Source organism: Erinaceus europaeus, chromosome 16 (assembly GCF_950295315.1).
Source record: "Erinaceus europaeus chromosome 16, mEriEur2.1, whole genome shotgun sequence".
Classification (NCBI taxonomy): Eukaryota; Metazoa; Chordata; class Mammalia; order Eulipotyphla; family Erinaceidae; genus Erinaceus; species Erinaceus europaeus.
In genome coordinates, this window is record NC_080177.1 from 61,725,615 (window position 1) to 61,753,355 (window position 27,741).

General features: G+C 38.2%; 1 protein-coding gene across 3 annotated transcripts in view; it reads right to left on the reverse strand.

Moving 5' to 3' along the window:
• Window positions 1-27,741, reverse strand: part of SCFD1 (sec1 family domain containing 1) — a 94,623-nt gene that overhangs the window by 49,503 nt on the left and 17,379 nt on the right. For all 3 annotated transcript variants that reach the window (XR_009545357.1, XM_060175225.1, XM_007516836.3), the window contains 9 exons: window positions 27,421-27,508; window positions 24,693-24,782; window positions 22,043-22,098; window positions 20,479-20,564; window positions 17,002-17,101; window positions 7,414-7,553; window positions 3,405-3,495; window positions 1,426-1,499; window positions 143-224 (listed from right to left, as the gene is read on the reverse strand). Coding sequence is in view for 2 of the 3 variants with exons in the window: in XM_060175225.1 (XP_060031208.1) it covers window positions 143-224; window positions 1,426-1,499; window positions 3,405-3,495; window positions 7,414-7,553; window positions 17,002-17,101; window positions 20,479-20,564; window positions 22,043-22,098; window positions 24,693-24,782; window positions 27,421-27,508 (807 nt within the window). In the remaining variant the exon portion in view is untranslated. The remainder of the gene's footprint in view (window positions 1-142; window positions 225-1,425; window positions 1,500-3,404; window positions 3,496-7,413; window positions 7,554-17,001; window positions 17,102-20,478; window positions 20,565-22,042; window positions 22,099-24,692; window positions 24,783-27,420; window positions 27,509-27,741) is intronic.

The window sequence follows — 27,741 nt, forward strand, 5'->3', positions numbered from 1 at the left end:
TAAAAAGAAGCTAGTAATGTTGCCTTCAATAATTATAGTTCATGTTATACAACGACAACTCAATGAGATGAATATGCAACATTTCACACAATATAAAACCTTACAATAATACAAACTATTTCAGAGGAAAAGTAAAATTTACCTTTATATGTTCTAAAACAGCAGTCGCAACATTTGTATGGAGATCAATAAGTCTTTTTTTTTCAAGGAGTTCTGGCAAAGAACTGCAAATACAAAAAATCTGAAAATTAACTATTAAAATTTTAATTAAGAAAATCACACAGATTTTAATAAAGTTCACACCTCTGAATTTTATCTGAGTAAAACAATGTCAAAACAAGTTAATTAATTACATTTTTTTTTTAATTGCCACCAAGGTCACTGCTGGGGCTTGGTGCTGGCATTACAAAAAACATTGCTCCCAACAAGCCATTTTTTTTCCCTTTTCTCTTCTATTTTATGTGACAGGACAGAGAGAAATTGGGGGGGGGGATAGAAAGACAGACACCTTCAGTACCTGCATCACCACTTGTGAAGCTTCCCCCCTGCAGGTGGGGAGCAGGGGATTGAACTCAGGTCTTTGCACAGGATGTGTGTGCTCAAGTGGCTGTGCGACAGCCAGGATTCCCTATTAATTACACGTGATATCTAGGCTTGATACTATTGGTAGTTGCTACTTTAATAAAGGTCAAATATTTCTTGTTTAAAAGTAATCTGCCTCCCAAATATACTTCTAATATTGTGTGTAAGTTTTAAGTTTGAACTGTGGAAGTTTTAACATAAAACCAGAATAATGGAAATATAATTTACCTATTTCTAACATGTTTCTTCTCTCCTTGATGGCATTTAAAGTATCAGAAACTGCCTCACCTTTATAATAAAAAATAGTTGTAATGATTAAATAGCTCACATACTTATGTTATCAAAACTAACTTTTTTTTTTGCCCCCAGGGTTACTGCTGGGGCTCACTACAAATCCACTGCTCCTAGGGGCCATTTTTTCTCTTTTTATTGGATAGGACAGAGAGAAATTGAGAGAGGAGGGGAAGATACAGAGGCAGAAAGACAGACACCTGTATACTTGCTTCACAGTTTGTGAAGTGACCCTACGCAGGTAGGGAGCCAGGGCTTGAACTGGGATCCTTGTGCAGGTCCTTGTGCTTTGAACTATGTGCACTTAAACCAGTGTGCCACCGGCCCAAAACTAACTTTTTAGTAAATATTTTCCCTATTCCACAGCCGTAACTAGGGAAGAAGCAGATGATCTGCTATATGAAAGAAAGCTAAAATTAGCACATACACATTAAAAACATAATTTAGTTCTTTAAACTAAAGGTATATGTTAATTAATAAAAATATTAACTGATTTTTTAACTACCCAAAGTTCTAACAGAAGTTTTTAAAGAGACTATACTGTTTACTTACCTAACAGCTGATGTTAGCTTAGCAGTATTGTCAGAAAGCATACTTATAGCTCCTTCATCTTCCCCTTCTAGTCCCTAGGGAGGGGGGAAAAAGATTCCAATCACTACTCAAAAATCCTAGGCCCAAGCATAAAAAAACAGTATCTTCCTAAGATCACTGAAAATCTGGAAGATCTGAATCATTCAGAATAATAATTCTCCTCTAAGGAGTAAGTATAACCTTTATGACAGTTACAGAAAAGTCCAAGTCACCACCAGTTTAATAAATGGTTGAGTAACTAAAAGAAGCATGACCTAGTTGGACCAATTTACATTACCACCAGCAGTGTGAGCAGGTTCCTTTATCCCTGCCACCCCTGTGGAGAGCAATCTGGAGAACTCTCAGAAGGTTAGAAATGGACCAACCCTATGACCCTGCATTTCCTCTCCTGGAAACCAACCACGCTCATCTAAGCAGATCTGTGTATACTTTTATTTGTAGCAGCACAATTTGTAATAGGCCAAAGTTGGAAGCAACCTAGCTGCCTAACAACAGATGAGTGGCTAAGAAAGTTGTGGTAGGGGGGCTGGGCAGTGGCATACCTGGTTGAGTACACATTATCATGCACACAAGGATCCAGGTTCAAGCCTCTGGTCCCTACCTGCAGGGGTGAGGCTTCACGAGTGGTGAAGCAGGGTCGCAGCTATCTCTCTTTTTCTCTCCCCCTTCTCTCAATTTCTCTTTATCTCTATCCAATAAAATAATAATAAAAAGACTTATTTATAAAAAAAAAAGTTTGGTAGATGATGATGGACCTAATTTGGGAGTGAGAGTAGTTTGCAAACATCTATCGTGGTGAGAAGAGAAACTGTTCCCATGTGCCAACGACTGTACTGTAAACCATTAACTTCCCAACTGAAAAAAAAAGAACACAGTAAATAGAGCTGAAACCATGAGTTAGACCAAAGTGAAGTAGACTGAACATTTCACCTTGAAAATGAAGCCACATATATAATTTTTCAAATGTAATTTTTAATATTATTTGTTGGGCTTACGATAGCTTACTGGAAAGGGAGTGTGCCTTTGCCATGTACATGGCACAGGTATGAGCCTTGGTACCACACACATTGGTGGGAACACAGTACACCCCCACACACTCTTACTTTGCCTTCAGGGTTATTGCTAGGGCTCAGTGACCACACTACAAATTCACTGCTCCTATGGCCATTTTTTGGATAGGACAGAAAGAAATTGAGAGAGAAGGGGAAGATAGAGAGGGAGAGAAAGACACTTGCAGACCTGTTTCACCCTGCAGGTGGGGAGCTGGGGCGTCAAACCAGGATCTTATGTGGGTCCTTGAGCTTTGTATTATGTGCACTTAACCACTGGTGTGTCACTGCCTTCTTCCCTCACCCTCCTTGTATGAAAACATTGGTCTGGGAGTAGTGAAATTTCACTTGTATGACAAGTTCAAGGGAGAGGAAAAAAAAAAAAAGACATATGGCGCAGCAGCTTTGCTACTAAACCAATAGTCTTGCTTTTTGTTTTTCTCTCCAGGGCTATTGCCGGGGCTCGGTGCCTGCACCACGAATCCACTGCTCCTGGTGGCCATTTTTTCCCTTTTGTTACCCTGGTTGTTTTACCATTGTTGTGGTATTATTATTGTTATTTATGTCGTTGTTGTTGGATAGGACAGAGAGAAATGGAGAGAGGAGGGGAAGACAGAGAGGGGAACCCAGGACTCAATCCGGGATCCTTGCATGGACCTACAGACCTGCTTCACCGCTTGTGAAGCAACTCCCCTGCAGGTGGGGAGCCGGGCACTCGAACCGGGATCCTTATGCTGGTCCTTGCACTTTGTGCCATGTGTGCTTAACCCACTGCGCTACCGCCTGACCATCTAGTCTTGCATTTTTATGAGGAAAAGATCTAGCATCTTTCACACTCTCCAGATGTGCTTCTGCTTCCCCATAGTTCTAAGAAAGCAAACCTAGTCTTACCATAATGCTTTTAAGTCGTTTGACTTCATCTTCCTGTGCTCTGTAAGATTCTAGTTCTTGCTGAACAGATTCTGCAACTTCTGGGAATGGGCTGAAACAGCATTGCATAAGATGAACTTAGTATGACAGTAAAATTAGATTTATGTGTGTGTGTGATTCTGAAATATACACAATGAAGAATCTTTACTCTTAGTTGCACTTACCTGGACTTGTACATATCTTATATATAACAGGCAGAAAACAGAAGTACAACTATAATCTTTGTGACATCTATTTGGCATATATACTATTCAAATACATAAAATACCCACACAGGTAAACAAATTAAAATTTTATTTTTATTCAAATTAAAATACAAAGGTGGAAGGGATGTAAAAGAAAGGAAGCCACTATCATCTGACTACTACTACTCAACGGACAGAGTCCAAGGGTCCATGCAACTACAAAGATGGTATTTTAAAAATATTTCAGGAGGATCTGAAAGACAGTCCACCATATCAGAGCAAACGATTTATGTGCTCAAGACCCCAGAGTTCCTTTGTGCAATTCAGGCACAATCAGAAGCAAGAGCAGTGCTCTGGCCTCTCTTTCATAAAAATAAGTCTCTAAAAAAAATGAGAATTAAGAGAGACATGCAAGTTAAAAATTATAAATCTCTAAATATTAGAGAGTACTACTAGTGAAAACAGAATGTAGACTAGGCCACAGTTTTAACCATAGACCTTCTTTCAGGCAAATCTAACATGTGCACTCAACTAGCTGTGCCACCACCTGGCCCCAAGGCAAATGTAATCTAATGGTCACTTACACAGACTTCAGACACAAGTGACCTGTGCCAGTGAGTAGCTCAGGTGGACAAAAGGCCAAACAGCAGTAATCTTGAATAATTCTAGACGAATTTATGTTGACCATGAAATGGTCCTTAATTTATAGTACTTTGGTGATATGAATGAGAAGCTTTTATTCTTTTTAGAATGGCCATGCTGGGCTGAGGTAGTAGCTCACTCAGTAGAGAACACACATGACCATATACAAGGCCCTGAGTTTAAGTCCCTGGTCCCCATCTGCAGAGAGGAAGCTTCAAGTTTTAAGAGCAGCAGAACAATGCTGTCTTTCCGTCTCTCATTTCTATTTAAAAAAAGGGGGGGGGGGGAGACGGCCTCCAAGAAGAGTGGATCTTTGCAGACACTAAGATTCAGCAATAACCCTGGTGGCAAACAGAACAAAACATAAAACCAAAAACCAAAACAAAAGAAAAAGGTCATATCTAATCAGTGATAAAAGCGTAATTTTTCCCCCTTTCTCATCCCAGACATTTGCTAACATACTATTAATGATCACTACATTTCTTCCAACAGAATTTAGAGAAATGACAGAAGTTTCTGAAAGGATTTTGAGGGATACTGTCTACTTTTACATATCAGCAAACAGAAATGCCAATTCTCAACAGTCTATGTAGGCAACAATAGCATTAAAAGGTTTTAGCACTAACCACCAGAAGACTTTATTTCAGCTGGTTACGATGTAAACTGCTTTAAAGGCAAGTTCTGATTTTTCTCAGGACTCTAGTATCATACATAAAATGTGTTAGTTGAAAGAGATGATCCTTTTGTTAGGGTTTGCTGTATAGTACCCAGTATCTTGTATGTAGCTGTGCCATTGGTTGCTTCTGATCTACTAGGCTAGGCTTTTGAGAGAGTCCGCATATCAAATACACAGCCTATATATTAAAAAGACTCAGTCTGTGTTTTAAAAACTTCGAGACATAAAATTAATTCCCCCCTCTCATATTAACTAATGATTTATATGATTACACTTTACTAGGAGTGTACATAAACACCATTCTCACCACCAAAAGACTGTGTCCCATTCCACCCACCCACCCACCCCCACCCCCACCCCCCACCGGCCCAGGAAGCCACATGTCTACCCCTCACCACAGGGTTTTTACTTTGGTGCTCTACTTTCAATTTAGTCAGATCCTGCTTTTAGTTTCTCTTTCAGATCTTCTTTCTCAACTTCTGTTGATGAGTGGGATCATCCCATACTCATCTTTATCTTTCTGACTTAGCTCACTTAACATAACAGTCCTGGAACCTTAGGATAGGGCCCACTTTCCTGAATGCCTCTCCCAATCCATATCAAATAATATCGCATCTGCCGATCGCAACCTAATCAACACAATGATTGCCACCTCAACATGCTTCAGCTCAGACTGTGTCCAGAGAATTCATGTGTGGAATGACAACCCTTCAGCTTCATTACTCGGGTGAGACCTTTCCTTTCATAGTATTCTCTAATTCCATCCCAGGTGGTTCACTTTCTAACAAAGTCCCAAAACCTAGATATAGACCAGGTTCTGTGAGAGAGAGCATATGTTCACACTTATCCATAAACAAGTGCAAAATATATACCTGAAAGCAGAAGTACACTAGAGTTTGCAGTGAGTACCCCCCTAACACTTCATCTCCACTATTCCAACCTTTGGGTCCATGATTGCTCAACAATTTGGCTTTGTATGTTAACCCTCTTTTCAGCCACCAGGTTCCAGATGCCATCAGGATGCCGGCCAGGCTTCCCTGGACTGAAGACCCCACCAACCAATGTGCCCTGGAGCTCCGCTTCCCCAGAGACCCACCCTACTAGGGAGTATGGACCGACCAGTCAACGTCCATGTTCAGTGGGGAAGCAATTACAGAAGCCAGACCTTCCACCTTCTGCAACCCACAATGACCCTGGGTCCATGCTCCCAGAGGGACAGAGAATGGGAAAGCTATCAGGGGAGGGGATGGGATATGGAGATTGGGTGGTGGGAATTGTGTGGAGTTGTACCCCTCCTACCCTATGGTTTTGTTAATTTATCCTTTCTTAAATAAAAAATAAATAAATAAAATAAAATAGAAAGAGATGATCCTTAAAAATCTCTACTATCTTAAGGTCACAGGGCTAATATTTGATTATTTATTATATGCTAAACACTACACTATAAAATTTGTGCTTTTTCTCTCATCTGACAACAGTCTTGAACACATGATTACTATTTAAGACAAATGACTTTGGGATCTTCTAGAGTAGGTAGCATTGCTCAGTTCTGGCTAATGGTGGTGCTGGGGAGTGAACCTAAGGACCTCAGTGTCTCAGCCAAGAAAGTCATTTGCATAACCATTATGTTATCTTCCCAAGCATGGAGTTGGGTTCTACCTATCCCTACTGGCTTTACCAGTGAAAGTGGGGGTGACTTTGGGTAAGCTAGTGCTTTACATTAACTCCATTTTTACAAATGTGAAAGAGGTCAATAGAATAAATCAATCCACCATGTTAAAAAAAAAAGTTTTTTTAATAAAGACAAGAGAAGTTTCAGAAAGAGAGTGAAAGAGACCATAGTAGTACTGAAGCTTTATTCAACATGTTTGGGGGCTAGGTTCAAACCTGGTTTGTACACATGGCAAAGCAGTACACTATCCAAGTGAATTATTTCAGCAGTCCTCAAGTATGTTTGTTTATTTAAGAGGGTATGTAAAGAGAAACTGAGTATCATTTTGGCACATACAATACCAGAGACTGAACTCAGAACCCCATGCTTGAGAGTCCAATCCTTTATCCATTGCATGTTATCCATTGTGCCACCACAATGCCACAATCCCACATTTCAATGATGAGGTTACTAAATCTTAGAGAGATTTAAAATGATTTATTTAACTTTGCTACTTTACAGTGGCTTTGTAATATGTTACTAAGGCTGAGAGCTATTTAGGACTATTTTTATTATACTTATGAAGGATTAATGCTATTACTATTTAATTCACCTCTCAGATTGTTCCCAGCTAGAAGGTATAAATAAAAGATTCAACATTTCTGTATTTTAGCCATGGAGATATCTCAGGGGTAAAGCATAGGACTTACATGTCTGTGGCCCTAGATTTAATCCCTGACACTCTAAATGATGGTCTGGTCATTCTCATAAAAGTAAAATCAAAACTTCCATATTTCAATCGAGCATTTTCCTTACCTCCCTTTATGTTTCTGCCAAAACTTATCAACTGGAGTCAAATCGTAAGATTTCTTGTTTTTTCTCTTTGGCCTTGCACCAGCTGGAATATTTTCCACTCCTACTGATTCTTCCAAATTAACTCTGTTTAAGTGGAAATCCTAAGAAAAAATAATACAGTTTTTTATTTTGTTTTGTGTTTTTTGGGCAATACAGATTTTAATAAGTTTTCTGAATGTAAGAATTGTCATATTTCCTACAAGGAAGATAATCAACATATATTCTTGTCACCTTCTCCTTTCTTTCTCTCTTTCCCTCCCTCCCTCCCTTCTTTTCTCTCTTCCTTCCCTTCCCCCTTCCCTTCCCTTCTTCCCCTCCCCTCCCCTCCCCTCCCCTCCCCTCCCCTCCCCTCCCCTCCCCTCCCCTCCCCTCCCCTCCCCTTCCTTCCCCAGAGCACTACTCAGCTCTTGCTTATGTTGGTGCAGGGGACGGAATCTAGGACTATGGAGTCTCAGGCTGAGAGTCTATTTGCATAACCATTATGCTATCTACCCTTGCCCCTCACCTTTCTAATATTTTCAAGGACAAAGTACAGATCTGAAATTCCAATGCTAAATTTCAATTTATTTTTTATTTTCTAATTTGTTGGATAAAGACAGAGAAATTGAGAGGGAAAGGGAACTAGTGAAAGAGACAGTTTCCTGCAGCCTTACTTCACCACTCATGAAGCACTGCCTCCTGCAGGTAGGGGCCAGGGTTTGAACCCAGGTCCTTGTGCACTGTAAAGTATGTGTTTAACCAGGTGTCCAACCACCTGGTCCCTCAATGTTTTGTCATCACAGATGTACTTTAAATTATGTATTTTAGAGCAGTAGTTGTATATTACTGAAACTTCAAATAGAGAGCTGGGCAGTAGTGCAGCAGGTTAAGTGTGCACGTGGCGCAAAGTGCAAGGACCAGCCTAAGGATCCCGGTTTGAGCCTCCGGCCCCCCAACTGTAGGGGAGTCACTTCACAGGTGGTGAAGCAGGTCTGCAGGTGTCTTTCTCTCTCTCTGTCTGTCTTCCCTTCCTCTCTCCATTTCTCTCTGTCCTGTCCAACGACTACAACAATTAAAAAAAAAAAAAGGGCAACAAAAGGGAAAAATAAATTTTTTAAAAAAGAAACTTCAAATATAAATATGAAGGTTCTTGAATATTCTAAAAACCAATCTTTGTACATGACAACATATTAATCTTAAAGTATAAATATTTCAGACCTTTCACTGTATTTGTGTATGTATATCCATCTCATAGGTATCCAGTATCAATATCTATTGAAAAATGTAGAAAGGGCATAGACAGAATCTTTACCAAAGAAGAGAACCACTGGGTCAACGGACATATGCTTAAAGATCATGATTATCAGAGAAATGCAAATAAAGACAGCAATGAGATACTCTTTATACCTGTGTAAACATCATAGATGAGAAAGGACAAAAATAGGGATATGGGGAAAAATAAACCCTTCTATTTGCCAGTGGGAATATAAATTGGTCCACTCCCTATAGAAAAGTCTGAAGACATCTCAGGATACTAGAAATGGACCTACCTTATAACCTAATAATTTCTCTCCAGGTGATTCATCCAAAGTAACCCAAAGAACCTATCCAAAGAGATCTGCATACACCTGAATCTATAGCTGCACAATCTGTAAGAGCCCCATGGAGAATTAGCAAGACTAATAACAAAGAACATGTTATATTTCCACCATGCTGACAATGTTATATTTCAATGTGTTAGTGTTGTGCCTTCCCTATAAACTCCTCATATTATCACAGTAAACAACTATCAGGAACCTAAATACCTCACATTTCCCCCATTTTTTTTTAAAATCTAGTGCTAGAGAATAAACCTTCGGTCTCACACATGAATAATAACTCTACATTGCTTCCCAGTTCAATTTTTATTCTATTATTTCAGAGGGGGTGGAGACACACACACACATAGACACACACACACACACACACACAGAGAGAGAGAGAGAGATGCCAAAAGCACCTGCAGAATTCCTTTGGTGCTGTCCACAATATTCTCATATGATGTTGAAATGCAATCCAAGGCCTGCACTTTACTTGCCGAGCCTTTTCCAAACCTCTGTTCCCATACCTTCACTTCACTTTGCACGAGAAACCATCCGTATCAGAAGAATTAGTAAATATAGCACAACTGTGATGAACTACACAGAGCAATAAAAATATATAAATAGTAACGTCTGAGAAAAATGGAGACAGAGAGAGAGATGAAAAAGGGAGAGAGAGGGAGTTGGGCGGCAGCGCAGTGGGTGCAGGTGGCACAAAGTGCAACGACTGGCATAAGGATCCCGGTTCGAGCTCCCAGCTCCCATCTGCAGGGGAGTTGCTTCACAAGTGGTGAAGCAGGTCTGCAGGTGTCTATCTTTCTCCCCCCCCAAAACTGTCTTTCCCTCCTCTCTCCATTTCTCTCTGTCCTATCCAACAACAATGACGACATCAATAACAACAACAATAATAACTACAACGATAAAACAACAAGGGCAACAAAAGGGAAAAATATTTAAAAAAAAAAAAAGATCTTTTAAAAAAAGGGAGAGAGGGAGAGAAACTTGTGAAGCATTTCACTACTGCCCTCTGCAGGTGGGAGTTGGGGGCTTGAACCCAGGTTGTCCTGCTTATAATAAAGTGTGTTTTCTATCAAGTGCACAACTGCCCAACCCCAGAAGTCTTGCTTTTAAAAATACATAATCTTGATCTTGAAGCATTATACTGTGAAGTATACTTAGGTGTCTACTATACTGCAATCACTTGTCTTTAGGAAAGCGAATGCTTCTAATATGCTTTCCTAATCTTTTAGAAGTATGTATTAATTCAGAAACCATGTTCCTTTTTTCTTGAATGGTAAAATAAACTTATTAAATTTCTAGTGTATAGGACTGGGAGAGAGCGAGCATAATGGTTATGCAAAAGACCTTCATCCCTGAGACTCTGAGGTCCCAGATTCAGTCCCCAGTACCACCAAAACCAGAGCTAAGTAGTACTCTGGATGTGTGCTCTCTTTCTCTCTCTGACTAGAAAATAATATATATATATATATATATATATATATATATATATATATATATTGAAGTTTCTAGTGTAAATTAATACAAATTCTGATTTGGTGTTTCACTTAGTGAGAGTCAGTAGCAGAATGTCAAAGGCATAAAATAGAAGATTTGGAAAAAAAAAAAAAAGAAAAAGAAAACCAAAGACAAGAAGCTGAAATAAAATAATGTATATCCTTTGCCTGTGCAGTGTAGATGAATAATCAAATCCAGCTTCTCCATAATTAAGGTTTAAAAGAAAATAAAAATGAAATCCTGACACTGTAGTTCTGCTTTATATCCTGGCAAGAGAAAAGCACTGCAATATTTTTTACTAAAGCTACATTTAGTGTATTAGAGCATGGTGGATATCCTCCTAGCATACAAAGAAGCTACATTAATTTCAGTTGTTCCAAAGTTCTGAATATAAATATTACTGATGTCCCAGATTTTCAGAAAGTTATTTAATAAACAAGTTGAAATTTCAAGTTAATAGTTCCTTTCTAGATCTTTTACCCCATCTTGTGGCGCTTAAGAGTATAGTTAATAGGGACCAGGCGGTGGCACACCTGGTTAAGCACACACACCACAGTGCTCAAGGACCCAGGTTCAAGTCCCTGGTCCCCACCTGCAGTGGAGAAAGCTTCATGAGTGGTGAAGCAGGGCAGCAGGTGTCTCTCTGTCTCTCTCCATCTCTACCTCCCCCTCCCCTCAATTTCTCTCTGTCTCTATCTAATAATAAAAATAAAAAAAAGAGTATAGTTAATAGTGGTCCAGGAGGTGGTGTGGTGATAAAGCTTTGGACTCTCAAGCATGAGGTCCTGAGTTCGATCCCTGGCAGCACATGTGCCAGAGTGATGTCTGGTTCTTTCTCTCTCCTCCTATCTGCCTCATAAAAAAATAAATAAATAAAATCTTTTTTAAAAAGTATAGTTAATAACAATTTTTAAAGTTTGAAAGAAATTTAAAGAGCTACAGTTTCAACAATAAAAAAATGGAAGAACTTGGAGGTTGCACAATTTCCAGAGCTCAATATGAATACATATTGATGCCAGGTTAGATCACTGTGGTAAACAATTAATTGCATTTATATATATTCTTCAAGTTTGTGAGCAACTCCTATTCCACCAGGACCTGAAGTGTTAGTCACCAGGAATCTTGTTTTTATACCATCAATGAAAGGGAAGTGAATCTGGAAAACACCAGAGGAAACCAGGCATAGCTTCTCTCATCTGAGAGAGAAGTGGAGAAAAAAAGAAAGACACTTGGAAGTAGTGACAGGTGTAGGGATGAACTAGAAAGGAAGTGATGGCAGAACCATTGAAAAAATGGGTGTGGGAATATATATATACATATAGTTATAGAATCAGCCTGTATTGTGACCTTGGGAGAATTACTGTAGTTTCCATTGGAGGGGATGGGACACATAACTCTGGTGGTGGGAACTATGGACTTATACCCCTATTACCTTGTAATTTTGTAAATATCAAATAAAATAATAATAAAAGGAAAGATGTTTGAGAAATAAAAAATAAATAAAATGGCATGATTACAATGTATGATATAAACTTTAGCTTTTCCACATCTATAAACTGCAATTATACCATTGAACAGGATTAAGTCACTGTAAGTCATGCAGTTTATTACAGTTAACCTCCCCAGAGGGACATCTTCAGAAGGCCTCAATATTCTAATAGTAATGCTGAGAAAACAATTGCTTAAATGGCAATATGGACTATGTGAACCTAGTCTAAAAATATTAACCAGAAATGTATACTGTTCTAATGTATACTGTAATTGTAAAAAAATAAAAATAACAGGAGTCAGGCGGTAGCACAGTGGGTTAAGCACAGGTGGTGCAAAGTGCAAGGACCGGCGTAAGGATCCCAGTTCAAGCCCCTGGTTCCCCACCTGCAGGGGAGCTGCTTCACAAGTGGTGAAGTAGGATCACCAATATTTTATTCTGTGAAATGAAATGATTATTAGATAAAAGCATACAGTGGTCCAGGAGGTGGCGCAGTGAATATAGTACTGGATTTTCAAGCATGAGGTCCTGAGTTCAATCCCTGGCAGCACATGTAACAGAGTGATGTCTGATTCTCTGTCTCCCTCTCCATCTTTCTCATGAATAAATAAAAAGTATTTTTAAAAAAAGCATACAAAAAACTTCATGCCAAATCCCTGGCAGCACATGTACCAGAGTGATGTCTGATTCTTTGTCTCCCTCTCCTCTATCTTTCTCATGAATAAATAAAAAACTATTTTTAAAAAAGCATACAAAAAACTTCACGCCAAAGGGAGTCAGGTGGTAGCACAGCGGGTTGAGCGCAGGTGGTGTAAAGCGCAAGGACCGGCATAAGGTCGCTTAACCCACTGTGCTACCACCCAACTCCCAAGATTTTATTTTTAAATACATCTTATTTATTTACTCATTTACTGGATAGAGACAGAGAAGCTGACAGGCAAGAGGAGGGGGGAGGGCGGGAGAGTGAGTGAGACAGAGACAGACAGAGAGAGAGAGAGAGAGAGAGAGAGAGAGAGAGAGATCTAGTACTGTTTCATTACTTATGAAGCTTCCCACTGCAGGTGGGGACTCAGGGGCTTGAACCCAGGGCCTCAACTGAGTGCATCACCACCTCCCACCTCCCACCTAAGTGTATTTTAATTTCAAAGATTAGAAAATAAAAGCTAGCACAGAGCTAGAAAGATGGCTCAACCCGTTCATGCACTTGTTTATATGCTTGAGGACCCAGAGCCAAAGGCTCGATTTCCAGCATCATTTTCTTTTTTTTTTTTTTTAATATTTATTTTATTTATTTCCTTTTGTTGCCCTTGTTGTTTTATTGTTGTAGTTATTATTGTTGTTGTTGTTGGATAGGACAGAGAGAAATGGAGAGAGGAGGGGAAGACAGAGGGGGAGAGAAAGATAGACACCTGCAGACCTGCTTCACTGCCTGCAAAGCGACTCCCCTGCAGGTGGGGAGCCGGGGGCTCGAACCGGGATCCTTATGCCGGTCCTTGTGCTTTGCGCGACCTGCGCTTAACCCGTTGCGCTACAGCCCGACTCCCTCCAGCATCATTTTCTTTTTCTTTTGCCTCCAGGGTTTTGCCTGCACTATGAATCCACTGCTCCTGGAGACTATTTTTTCCCTTTTGTTGCCCTTGTTGTTTATCATTGTTCCTATTGTTGCCACTGCTATTGTTGTTGGGTAAGACAGAGAAATGGAGAGAGATGGGGAAGACGGGAAAGAAAGACAGACACCTGCAGACACCTGCTTAATCCCCTGCTATGCCCGACCCCTCCAGCACCATCTCATGTCAGAGACGAGTAGTGCTCTAGTTTACCCACGCCCCATCAATTATGAAATGAAGAAGTCTCTATGACAGTGCTGTTTCCTCCTCCTCCTCTTTCCGTCTACGTCCAGGGTTCTCACTGGGGCTCAGTGCTTGTACTATAAATCTACTGTTCCTGGCAGCCATTTTCCTTTCTTTTCATTTTTCTTTTCTTTCTTTTCCATTTTATTTGATAGGACAGAGAGAAACTGAAATGGGAGGGGGAGACAGAGAGGGAGAGCAAAAGATAAGACACCTGCAGACCTGCTTCACCGCTTGTGAAGCGTCCCCTCTGCAGCTGGGGAGGGGAGAGCTCAAACCCAGATTATTATACAGGTCCTTGTGCACAGTGCTATGTGCGCTCAACTGGGTGTACCTCTGCCCGGCACCTGTTTTCTCTACTTGCAACACGTCTCAAAGCACTGGACATGGGATCGGAATTGGTGTCATCCTTGCTACTCCCAGATTGTTTAATTTGCCTACTAGTAAAACAACTCCAACTTTAAAATGTCCATTATCAGTATAATAATAGTTCCCAATTATAAGTCATTCTGTCTCACCCTCTTAGTGAATTTGGCAATGTGTGAAAATAATTTTGTTGTTACAAATGAGAAGGATGCTGTTGAACATGCTACAATGTACAAGATAGCCGCAGACAACAATAACTTAATCTGGTTTAAAAAGTTAATAGTGTAAAGGTTAAGAAATCCCTGTTATTGGGGTGAGTGAGTGAGTGAGTGTAGTCTCAAGTTAAGCCCTTGTGATACATTTGAGGTGTTTTGCCAAAAAAAAGAAAAAATCCATTATTAATGTTTTTTTACACACCTGGAGAATACAATTACTCCTGCGTCAGCAAGTTTTCTCTTTTGATCATTCCCACTAACATATGTACTTAACTCCATAATTTCTGTCATTTAAAACTCTCCTCTGACTTCAGGTCCCCTTCCAACTATTATTCCTTTCCTCAGACCAGCTACAGAGCAACCCTTTTGGAGTTTACATAAATTCACTCTTCTATGCTTCTTCCCATCTCTCCCAAATCTACTTTCAGTCTTTTGCTCCTCCACTACGGGTGGTGCTCTTAGCAAAGTTGTAAACTTGTAACTGACATGCAATGCTAAGCAGCTAAAACTGACTCCTCATAAAATAGTTTGAGTTCTGTTACGCAGGGCTTACTTATATGGCCCTCTGATACCTCTTGCCCTATCTACAGATAAAAGTTGACTACTACTGACATTCTTCCTAGAGCCTAGAATGGTACAGAACTCTAGGCTACCCTGATCCAGTGTTCTAGTCCTTTTTCCAACTATGACTCCATCTCTCCAGACAATATTTTGAGTCCACCTGCATGTTAGCTGTCAGACTCAGGCAAAAACTAGTAAAGTCATGGGTCCCTTGAAATATACCTAAAACAGACCTGCTAGCTTTTTCCAGAATGAAGACCCCAAATCTTCATCTGCAATATTCTTGCCACTTTTATGTTCATGATTAGTCAACAATTTGTTCTGCTTTATATCTTAACTCTTTTCAGCCACCAGGTTCCATGATACCATGATGCCAACCTGACTTCCCTGGGCAGATGACCCCACCAATATGTCCTAGAGCCCCACCTCCCCAAATCCCTGCCCCACTAGGGAAAGAGAGAGATAGGCTGGGAGTATGGATCGACCTGCCGACACCCATGTTCAGTGGGGAAGCAATTACAGAAGCCAGACCTGTACCCCATAATGATCCTGGGTCCATACTCCCAGAGGGATAAAGAATAGGAAAGCCATCAGGGGAGGGGATGGGAGAGGGAGTTCTGGTGGTGGGAACTGTGTGGAATTATACCCCTCTTAACCTATGATCTTGTCAATATTTCCATTTTATAAATAAAAATTTAAAAAAATACACAACTGTCAATTCCCACTAGTAATCCTATCTGATTTAGAGAAATACTTTACAGTTGAAATCTTGAGTTCAAAGAAACTGTCATATAGAGTGAGTTCTCAATGGACTGTTACATGTAGGCTATTACAGCAGTTCTGAGAATTGAGTATAGGGAAGGGCCTAAATCTATATGGTGGAATAAGACGATGTTTAATTGAGGGTGAAATTACTAGTATCTAAATCTTGGGGACATGTGGAAAAGTATTCTTGTGTCAGCAATCCTATAAATCAACATTTCCTGAATGAAGTGGTACTGCAGTTGGCAAAAAAAAAAAAAAAAAAAAAGAATATACTATCAAACTTGAAGACTCTACTGTATGTCTTTTATTTCTTTACTACATGACATTTCAGGCAATCTTTGTTATAGTATCATTTTGTATTACAAACCATAGAGATCTAGGCTAGGAATTAGTAAATTAGAATGCTATCTTGTCAGAGTCAGTAATCTGGGTTCAAGTCCTTCATTGTCGTCTCATTTTTTTTTTTTTTTTAAATCAAGAAAGAGCTATTCTGGCCCTACTGCATAGTGTCTTATATATAAATTTGTGTATGTATTTTTCTTCCCATTACTTTTAAAAACTCAACCTATTTACTATATCACATTACAAACAATATTTAACAGATGGATATATCATGGATAAAATTTTTTTAGTATGAGATTATACATGTTGAATTATATCAGAAAATAGGTTGTGTATCAAAAAATTCGATTTATCATAAGATGAGGATTCAATGATTCTCAGCACAGACCGAAATTACAGAGTTTTGGGAGGTGACTCGTCATTGGGTAGATAGAGCACATGAGCGCCCAGTCATACATCAAGTCTTGGGTTTGATTCTTTGCACTGGACGAGGTCAACAAAAATAGCATCATAGGAATTCCATGGATGGTGAAGCACTGTTGTGGTGTTTCCCTTCTCTAAAACAGTGTAAAGATTGGCCCCGAAGGAGCTGAGTGGCAATGTACATGTGTGATAATGACTCCAATCCTCTGTACCATGTTAAAAATAATGATAAAAGTAAGTAGGCTTGGCGAGGTGAAACCCTAATGATAACAAAGAAAACAAAACTTTTTTTCAATACTTCACCAATGCTAGCATTGACATACAACACCAAATCCCATCACATTTTTTTTCCTCAATTCTACCTTTCTCATTTGTGATTAGGTAGTCATGATTATGATGCTAATTTAAAGTAGGAGACCAATGATCCTTTCATTTTTGCATAAGTGGTATATTTAGCCTCTTACCAGTACATCATGCACCAAGGCTTGATAAGTCCAAGTATGGTGTAAAGGAGTTGCCAAATCTATGTTTCTGTCAACAAGGACTAATAAAGGCCTTTGGAAGCTGTAAATATATTAGAAAAAAAAAATATATATATAACTCTTGATAAGCATATACATCTGAAGTTTCTAATATTTTTCAGTTTGTATTATTTTGATATGAACAATATTATTATTACATAATTCTTTACTCAATCATTTCTTTTAAATGTCGCCAAGTAAGAGAATGCTTTAATCCCCCAGTAAAGAGATAAATAATGCTTTGTACTACATCAGGTCTGTGTATACTGACAGATTTTATGTTCCTGGTAAAGTTACATAAGGAACATTTTAGAGACCCCCCAAAAATCTATACAAATACTTTCACAGCATAATTCTGATAGTTATCAAAGTAAGAATAAATTGTTTCTACCAGAACTTTATTTCACATTTAAAAAGGAGTTGTTTCCTTCAGGGAAAATAAGGAAAACAGAATCTTATAAAGTGGTACACATGCTTCAAACTACTTAGCACATCTTCTTGCAACCATATATTCATAAAGGTAGATTCTGAAGAGGAGACTCAAAAAACCCAACTCCATTATAAAAGTAAAACATTATTCTGTAACGGTATTTAGTCATTTAACTACCCATTTAACAGACATTTCATGTATCATTTGAAGCATTATAAAAATAAAAATTATTCTGTTAACGGTATTTAGTCATTTAACTACCCATTTAACAGACATTTCATGTATCATTTGAAGCCATTATTATAATTTAGAAGTGAAGCAGACTACATTAAAAGTAAATTGTGGGCTGAAGGGATACCTAACTAGATAGGACACATATCCTGCCATGCATTGAGCCGACCAGGTTTGGGCTCTAATACAATATGAGGTGCTATGACACTGGTGGAAAACTCACAGCTGTGGTGACTCGCTCTTTCTGTCTCTATCTGAATGAAAAAATGACCCTGGAGCAGTGAAATCATGTAAGCAGGAGGTCTCAGGACCACCAGTGAGGGGCGGGGGAGCAAACTGAACCAAACATGTCTTTAGACATTACCTATGTCACATGGGGGACAAAACAGCTTCTAGTTGAAAATCATTAGCCTATGTTTGAGATCAAATGCACTTAAAAGTGGTCCAACAGGGTTGCTGACACCTAATTAAAAAACAGGTGGTGGTGTACCAGGGAGAGTATACTTGTTAAAAATTAGAAAGGTATATAATAAGTTAAAAAAAAAAACAAGGCAATCATAGTATGAAGATATAAACTAGAAAATTATACAAATAGTGCTTTACACAGATTTCTCTCTCCTTTCTTCCTCCCTCCCTCCCATAGAGGCAGAGAGGCAGAGTCAAAGAAAGACTATAGCATTGAGCTTCCTTCCATATGGTGGTGGTAGGGCTCATACCTGTGCATTGCATATGGCAAAGTATCATGCTACCCAAGTCTGCTATCTAGTCAGCCCTATTATACTAGATTCTAAGGCCTATTCAAGAGCATTAAAAGAGAGCTTTCAGGTAAGATACGACACAGAGGCTGCTTCTACTGAAAACATATGAGGTAAATATATTGTTTCTTATCTTCTTAACGAGATACATTTTGAAGACTAAGACCAGCAATAAAATCACAGAACAGCTCAAAATAATGTGGTTATGAAAACAGTGATCAAACAATTGGAAGCACAATGTTTCAGTGTTAATTCCAAAATATAGGAAAAGTGCATCAACTGTAGGAGTCAACAATTGACTGAGGGGGTAGGGTGGTAGAGCAGTAGGTTAAGTGCATATGATGTGAAGCGCAAGGTCTGCCGTAAGGATCCCAGTTCAAGCCCCTGGCTCCCCACCTAAAGGGGAGGTCACTTCATCAGTGGTGAAGCAGGTCTGCAGGTGTCTACCGGTCTTCCGCTCCTCTCTCCATTTCTCTCTGTCCTATCCAATAATGACATCAATAATAACAACTATAATAACCACAACAATGATAAAACAACAAGGGCAACAAAAGGGGAAAAAATAGCCTCCAGGAACAGTGGATTCATAGTGCAGACACCGAGCCCCAGCAATAACCTTGAAGGCAAAAAAAAAAAAAGACCTGAAATCTACTGAGGGTTAACGTAAAATGATTACTTCAAGGCAAAAATAGGAGTTTCTATTTTGTTAGGATTTACTTAATTTACTCAAAAAGGGGATAAGAATTATCTTTACAAAATAGTACTTACTCAAAATAATTTCCAATCATTTGTGCAGGTTTCTTTACTCTGTCACTTCACTCATGTCGTAACTTTATTTTATTTTCCTTAGTAATGATTTAAGTGTTTTACAAAATTTTAAGATTTCAGGGGTTTCCCCCACTCACACATTATGTAACCACATCCTCCATAAAAGCAGTGTCCTCTGTCCATTATTTTTAATAATAAAAATGACAAGTATTATGTTTTTTTTTGTTTTTGCCTCCAGGGTTATCACTGGAGCTTGGTGCCTATACTACAAATTCACTGCTCCTGTGGCAATTTTTTCAATTTTTTGGATAGGACAGAGAGAAATTGAGAGGGGAGGGGAAGATAGAGAAGGAGAAAAACTCCTGCAGACCTGCTCTAGCACTTATGAAGCTATTCCCCTACAGGTGGGGAGCCGGGGGCTTGAACTGGGATCCTTACACGTCATACTATGTGCACTTAACCTAGTGGGCCACCACCTGGCCCCTGTATTATGTTGTTTTTAATACTATTTCTATGCAATAAATACTTAACAGTCAGTAAGTTCAGGGTTATCTATTCATAGGATGACATGCTGGCAAACAGAATGTTGCCACTGTGACAACATAAAATGTGACAAACACATTTAAGTTAATAATTTAAGTAAATAACTTAAGCTGTTAGTATTTATATGTAAAAGCAGAAACTAGTTAATTAAAGTAGAAATAGATATGACCATTTCAGATTTTTCATTTACTTTTTTTATTACAAAGGTTAAGTGATAACTGAAAGAGTATGACTTCCGACAAAGTCATATAAGCAGATTTTCCCCCTACAGATGATAAAATGCAAAATGGAACTTTCCCCCCAAAAGGTTAATTACATAAGATAGTCTATTTGAATTTTAAGAACAATTTTCAAACCTTGAACAATATTAAAAATAAATGGATTTCATTCTATCAAACAGAGAAACAACCCCAAGGGCTGGAAGATGGACCAGGTGGCAGAGCATACACACTTTACCACGCGCGCACAAGGACCTTGGCTCGAGCCCCTGGCATGAGAGCACCAGTATGGCCGGTGTGGTGGTGTCTCCCTTTCTATGTGTCTCTATCTTAAAATAATAAAGTAGAAAGAGTCCTCCAGGGGCAGGGGAATTACACAAGAGCAAAGCTCCAGCACATCAAACATAGAAAGAAAAAAAAAAAAAAACTATGAATGGCTCATTGCCAAGTTCTGTTAAGTTTACTAAGATATTACCTGAATTGGCCAGCTCCAAGTGTATCACCTGTAAAAAGACTGTTTCGTGCATCTCTCAGATTTTCACGAAGTTTTTTATCTAGTTTCTGAAAAAAAAAAAAAACCTTTTCATAGAACTTTACGAGTTTAAATTATTGTAAATTTCATAACCAAAAACATTTAAGAATTTCTTCGTAAAATAAGCAATTCTAAAACCTAAATTTATTTCTTAATAGCTCAATATTCTAATTTTGACTTGAAAACTAAAGCCTTTTTTACTACAACCAATTTCATTAAAAGTACTTTTTTTTTTTTTTTAAGTATAGGAAACATTTTGTAGTAATGTTGCAATCCTCTGTCCTCGGCCATGATTATACTGTACCAAAGCAAGTGTCTCTAAAGCAGTGTCTGAGGAAAGTCTACGCTATAAACGGAATATATTAAAGAGAGTAGTTTTCCAAAACAGTCAATGGATTATTTTGGCTATTAAAACCCTATTAAAGCAACTTCATCAAAGTAGAAGACTCTGTGGTGGGAGGGTGGGGGGAGAATACAGGTCCAAAAAGGATGACAGAGGACCTAGTGGGGGTTGTACTGTTATATGGAATATTGAGAAATGTTATGCATGTACAGACTATTGTATTTACTGTCAAATATAAAACATTAATTCCCCAATAAAGAAACTTAAAATAAAATAAAAAAGCAACTTCATCTTTCCTCTATTTGAATAATTCTGTAATTTCTATAATGTCTATTTTTTTTAATCTTTAAAGCCAATTTTTGAACTCACAAATTACCCTCTGTATTTTACTCCAATATTGTAAAGGAGCAAAAAGCACTTCATAATAAAAATGATTAATTAATATTTGCTAAGCTAAGTTAAAATATCAAACTTTTAGGGGATCAAATAATATAAAATTCACAATGCTAAGTAGGAGTACACATTTTAATAAGTTAACAGGGTTGGATTAGCATTCTGGAGTAATTTATTTTACACCATCATATAGAAATACACAACAATCTTTTTAATTGGCGGAATCCCAGGGGGCCAGGTAGTGGCACACCTGGTTGAGTGCACACATTACAATGAGTAAGGACCCAGTTCAAGTCCCCAGTCCCCACCTGTAGAGGGAAAGCTTCACATGTGGTGAAGCAGTGCTGCAGGTGTCTCTCTGTCTCTCTTCCTCTCTATCTCCCCCTTCCTTCCAGATTTCTATCTCTATCCAGTAAATAAAAAAAATAATTTTTTAAGAAAATACGGCAGAATCCTAATATTATAAAATAAAGACAACTGCATTTGGTATTAAATCTGTAAACTCCAAAGCAATCATTAACAAAGGGGGCTGGGTGATGGTACATGTTACAATGTGCAAGGACCCAGGTCTGAGCCCTCATTACCCCCCAGCAGTGGGAAAGCTTGGCAAGTGGTGAAGCAGTGCTGCAGGTGTCTATCTCCCCCTTCCCTTTCAATTTCTGGCTGTCTCTATGCAATAAAGATTAAAACAAAACAAAACAAAACACCCTAAGTTTATAGAAAACAAATGATAGTTTTATTTATCACCAATGGGTAACAGCATGAACTCACCACAGCTACCATCTCTGCTCCTGTTCCTCTTGAACATCTGATTATAGGAACAGCACCTATTTACAACAGATATTAACAATAATTTCAGTTTTTAACAACATGTGGTAAGAGTGATGCTCTCTCTAGCTGCCACCTCGCCCTCACCTCTCGTAATTGTTTTTAAAATAATGTTATTTAGAAAATTAATTTTAAGGGTCCAGGTGGTGGTGCATCTGGTTAAGCAGACATTATAGTGTGCAAGGACCCAGTTTCAAATCCCTAGCCCCCACCTACAGTGGGAAGCTTCCCAAGCAGTTAAGCAGGGTGGCAGGCGTCTGTCTCTCTCTTCCTCTCAGTATTTTCCCTCCTCTCTCAATTTCTCTGTCTCTATCCAATAATAAATAAAAATATTTATAAAAGAAAATTAATTTTATACAAGATTATTTAATCAGTGTGGCCTGATTTTCAATAGGTTGAAAACCAGAATTTTGGCAATTTCAAAGACTAAGTTTACTCACTTGGTTCATCATTATTTGACTTATAAAGAAGGTAAGGAAAGAGCTTCAATAATTTATCTGTTTGGTAGTGCCATTCTCTTTAATTTTTAAAATATTTTATTTATTTATTAATGAGAAAGGTAGCAAAGAAAGATCCAGACATCACTCTGGTACATGTGCTGCTGGGGATTGAACTCAGGACCTCACACTTGAGAGTTTAGTGCTTTATCCACTGCATCACCTCCTGGGCCATTTTACAAATTAATAAGGTTATAGTATTTTTAAAGTATTAAAGTTAACAGAAAACATTCTTCACATATGAAATAGTCCTAAGTGTTGACTTCAAATTATTATCAAATCAACTTATTAGGTTAAAAAATTTATTAGTGATTTAATATTGATTTACAAAATTATGGGTTACTAGGGGTATTAATTTCACACCATTTCCACCACCAGAGTTTTGCGTCCCCATTTCCTCCACTGGCAAACTGCAGTAGTTCTCCCAAGATCACAGATATGGGTTGACTATTATTTCTTGAACTATCTATATTTAAATATATTTGCCCATGCCTTCTCCTCCTTTCTAAGGAGTGATAGTAAATTTTAAAAACATTAGTGGATACCAGAGAGGGAACTTAAGGGGGGGGGGGTAGTGGCATACCTGGTAGAGTGTACATGTTAGAATGCACAAAGACCCAGGTTTAAATCCCTGATCCCCACCTGTAGGGGAAACGCTTCACAAGTGGTGAAGCAGTGCTGCAAGTCTCTTTCTCTCCTCCTCCACCCCCTTTCTTTCACTATGCAAAAAAAAAAAAAAAAAAAAAAAACCAAACTTAAAAGGAAAAATTCACAAAACAACCTCCAAAATTTCATATGAACTTAATATTTTTGTCCGTGTCCTTAAATCTGAATATTATAACTTTCTTAATTTTCTCATTTGTGATATGAACAGAAATCTTTTTTGTAGGCTGGATATCATTTTTTTACTGAGTCATGTTTATAAAATGAAAAACGAAGGTCTCTAAAAATATCTGTTAGTAATAGTCACACATAAAAAATAAAGTGTCAGATAGTAAGCAGTGTAGCTTTATAAATTTTTATGTTAAAAATAATGTAAAACAGGGGATCGGTGGCGCAGTGGGTTAAGCGCATGTGGCACAAAGTGCAAGGACCGGCGTAAGGATCCCGGTTCGAGCCCCGGGAAGTCGCTTCACAGGCGGTGAAGCAGGTCTGCAGGTGTCTATTTTTCTCTCCCCCTCTCTGTCTTCCCCTCCTCTCTCCATTTCTCTCTGTCCTATCCAACAACGAACAGCATCAACAATGGCAATAATAATAACCACAACAAGGCTACAACAACAAGGGCAACAAAAGGGGGGAGAAGGGGGGGGGAAATGGCCTCTAGGAGCGGTGGATTCGTGGTGCAGGCACCGAGCCAGCAATAACCCTGGAGGAAAAAAATAAAATAAAATAATAATGTAAAATAATAAATTGTTGATAGTTGATTGGCATTATAAATAAATTAACTTTCTGGAGGTTTGGGAATTTGCCTTAGATGTTACTAGCTGTATTTCTACCTTTCTACCTAAAACTACATCTGGAAATTTTCATGGCATATTAACAGAAAATTAGCATGTACCTAGGTGAAAAATATCCATCAAATCATTCAAACAATGTTTTAGAAAGTTACAGTCACCAGACATCCAAGAAGATCTGCTAAATGTTAATTTTAGAGGAACAGACGTATGAAATTATCAGAGTAATGATTTTATTTAGTATAAAATCTATTCTTCTTATAAACTCTGGAGAATGAGAGTTTGTATAAGGAGTTGTTAAACAAGTAGAACCTGAACTGGAATTGACATATTGCACCAGAGTAAAAGACTCTGGGGTGGTTGGGGAGGAGAATACAGGTCCAAAAAAGGGTGACAGAGGACCTAGTGGGGGCTGTATTGTTATATGGAAAACTGGGAAATGTTATGCATATACAAACTATTGTATTTACTGTCGAACGTAAAACATTAATTCCCCAATAAGGAAATTTAAAAAAAAAAACTTAAATTGGGTTTGAAGAGGATTTTTCAAGACTACTATTCTAAAAAATAACTTTTTCTATTAAAAAAAATAAGTTGTTAAATAATTTACCCTGAAGAAATAAAAAATATTTGAACACTTACCTAGTGTAACAAAAAAGCAGAAAAGGCTGTCAACAATAGTATCCATAACAGTTTCCATTTCCGTGTCTGTGATATCTGGCCTGTTAATGGCTGAAATGATATAAATACAGGAAAAACAAGTGTTCAAGTTCCAAAATGCTCAATAAATTATGTAACATCTATAACACTCAAGTACATTTTTTTGCTTTCAACTTTTATATAAACAAGCATTTATTGAAAATTATATTACCTCAAAGGAAAAAATAATCAATACCAATACTACTGGGATGTCATAAAAAGTTTTTCTATGCAAAAGTGCATCTTGACAACCCAGTAACAGTACAGTACCTGGGTAGTAATAAGAAAAATTACTACATAAATGACAATTTTTTCCAGAACAGGAAAATAAACATTTTGCATAATTCTTTTTACAAACACTAGGTGGTCTCAAATATTGTTATCCAACTACTGCCAAGAAAGGACAGTGCAAGTCAACTAGGAGAAAACCAGTATCACTTACACACATCATCTTTCTATAGGTTATACCAATTTCTTTTCTGGCCTGACATCCTTTCCAAGTTTCAGTGAGCATTATAGTCACTGTAGTGACAGAAGAAGATACAGAGAAATTTCACTGGATCTATCAAAATAAAAGTGGCCAGGGAGACTCAGTGGGTAGAGCACATTCTTCCTTGAAGTTTAATACTTTGCACTATATGTGATAAGAGTGGTACTTGCTCATAAAATAAACTTTTTAAAAAAGTCTAAAAAGGCAGGGATACATAGCATAATGGTTATGCAAAAAAACTCTCATTCCTGAGGCTCCAAAGTCCCAGGTTCAATCCCCTGCACCACCATAAACCAGAGTTGAGCAGTGCTCTGGTGAAAAAAAAAAAAAAAAGTCTAAAAAATAAAAATTCTTAGCTTTTCCCCTTAGTGGTTCAATGAAACAGTTTAGGAATAATTTTAAAAAGACACAATTTTGACAAGCCCCTTTAGTGATACTTGTGGTGACATTTTAAGAAGTATTGTTGTGATGACTATTCCTAAAAGTCAAGGATCTATCTTGTATCCATCTTCTTATTGTTCTCATTGATGAAGGTCCATGTCTGACAAGTGGATATTCATTAATGAAGGATTGTCTGGATTAAATAGTATCTATATGTTAAGCACTTTTTCCCTAAGACATTGAAAGTAACAATAAAGGCAAAATTTAGCAGAATTTATGATTAGTTGGGAGAGTCAAGCAGGATTCATTGGACATATAAAAATATCTAAAGAAAGTATGTACTTGGTTTAATGAATGAAACAAAAATATTTATCTGTTCTCTCAGAGATCTTACTTTCTGAGCCAGTGTTTTATAGCAAAACCTTTTTCAATACTATATGACCAGTATTCTGTGTCCCTGGTCACTAAATGCTAACAGGATTTCTAGTAGTTGTGATAATCAAAATATCTCTGTATGCATATACAAACTATTGTATTCACTGCCAAATGTAAAATATTAATCCCCCAATAAAGGAAAAAATAAAAATAAATATCTCTGTACATTTCCAAACACACCACTGGCTGTACTCGCGGTAAAATTTTTAGTCTTCTTTCAGCCCTTGTGAAGCAAATTAGTGATTATTTAATTGAAATGGCTCATCACATCTTCTATCATCTGTTATTTAAAGAAAATAATATAACTAACCAATGGGTATAAGGTTTCAGTTAAGATAAAATTCTAGAGGGGGGCAGAGCCAAGATAACGACTTTGGAGCCTCAGCTGCCTTGAGCTCCAAGAGGCAGCAGCTTGCAACCTGGAATCAGCTGGATAGAGTAGGACACTGGGCTGTCTGTAGGAAGGTGAACACAGGCTGGTCAGAGTGACACCAAAATACAGTCCCATAACTCTCTCTTGGGCTGACAAATGGAGGTCAGGGGGACAAAGGAAAATTCTTTGATTATTTCTGAACTCACCCCCCTCCCCACCCCAGTACCAGCCCCTAGGGGCAGCACAGCCACTCCTAGCAGGCTCCACACTGAGCTGTTTTATTTACCAAGATTCCTGGCTGACCAGGGGTGTCATTACAAGCCTCTTCCTTTAACTTTAAGTGGCTGGAGCTCTAGTTGAGTGATAAAATACATGACCAATCAGAGCCTCATCCCTGCTTAGGAAAGACTACCTGGAGGGTTTTTTTTTTTTTCTCTTTTTTTTTTTTTTTGGATACTTCTTAGAATTGGCTGCCTGCAGCCAATCGAGTGTCCAAGCTGCAGACTGAATGTTAGGGGTTTTCTACTCTATCTTATTTTATTACTACTATTTCTTAGTCCCACCTGTAAGTGAGATTATTTGGTATTTGTCCTCCTGGAGTCCTTCACACCACATTGAAACACCATGCATGGCACCAAGCAAGAGTTCCAGGAATGGCAGAGCCATGATGTGATGTCTCTTCTACTACTCTTGCTCAGTCTCTACCTGAAATTTAAAGTGAAGTGGGGGTGGGGGGGTTGCCCACCAGGAAAACTATTATGCAGAATTATGCAGGCATGAGGCCTGGATGGTGAAACAGAACAAAAATGAGGTTTATGCAATGTTTAGGTTCTGACATAATTCAGTTTAAGACTTGTTTTCTTTGTGTGATTTTGAACATTTTACATCTTTACTGAGTCACACAAGCTGGACTGGAATAAACTGAATATGTTTCCCTTTTTTGTTGTCTTATCGCGTTCTTTTTGTTTGTTATTATTTCTATTTTTACATACCTCGATATGAAATGAGTTCCTTATTTTGATTACACAATACAAACATATCATCTTCCAAAGTAATAAAGTTGAGATACTGGTCAAAAACCTAAAAAGAAAAAAGTTTAGTCAATTTTTTTTTCTTTATGACTACAAATAAATAGGAGTATATATAAACACCATTCCCAATTTTATACTTTAACCACATTGAGAACACAATTTAATTTGATCTACTGGGGGGAGGGGAGAGTTGGTGGCGTACATGCTGAGTGCAATGCTGCCATTCAAAAGGACTGGGATTCAAGCCATCAGTCTCCATCCGCAAGGGGGAAGCTTTGTGAG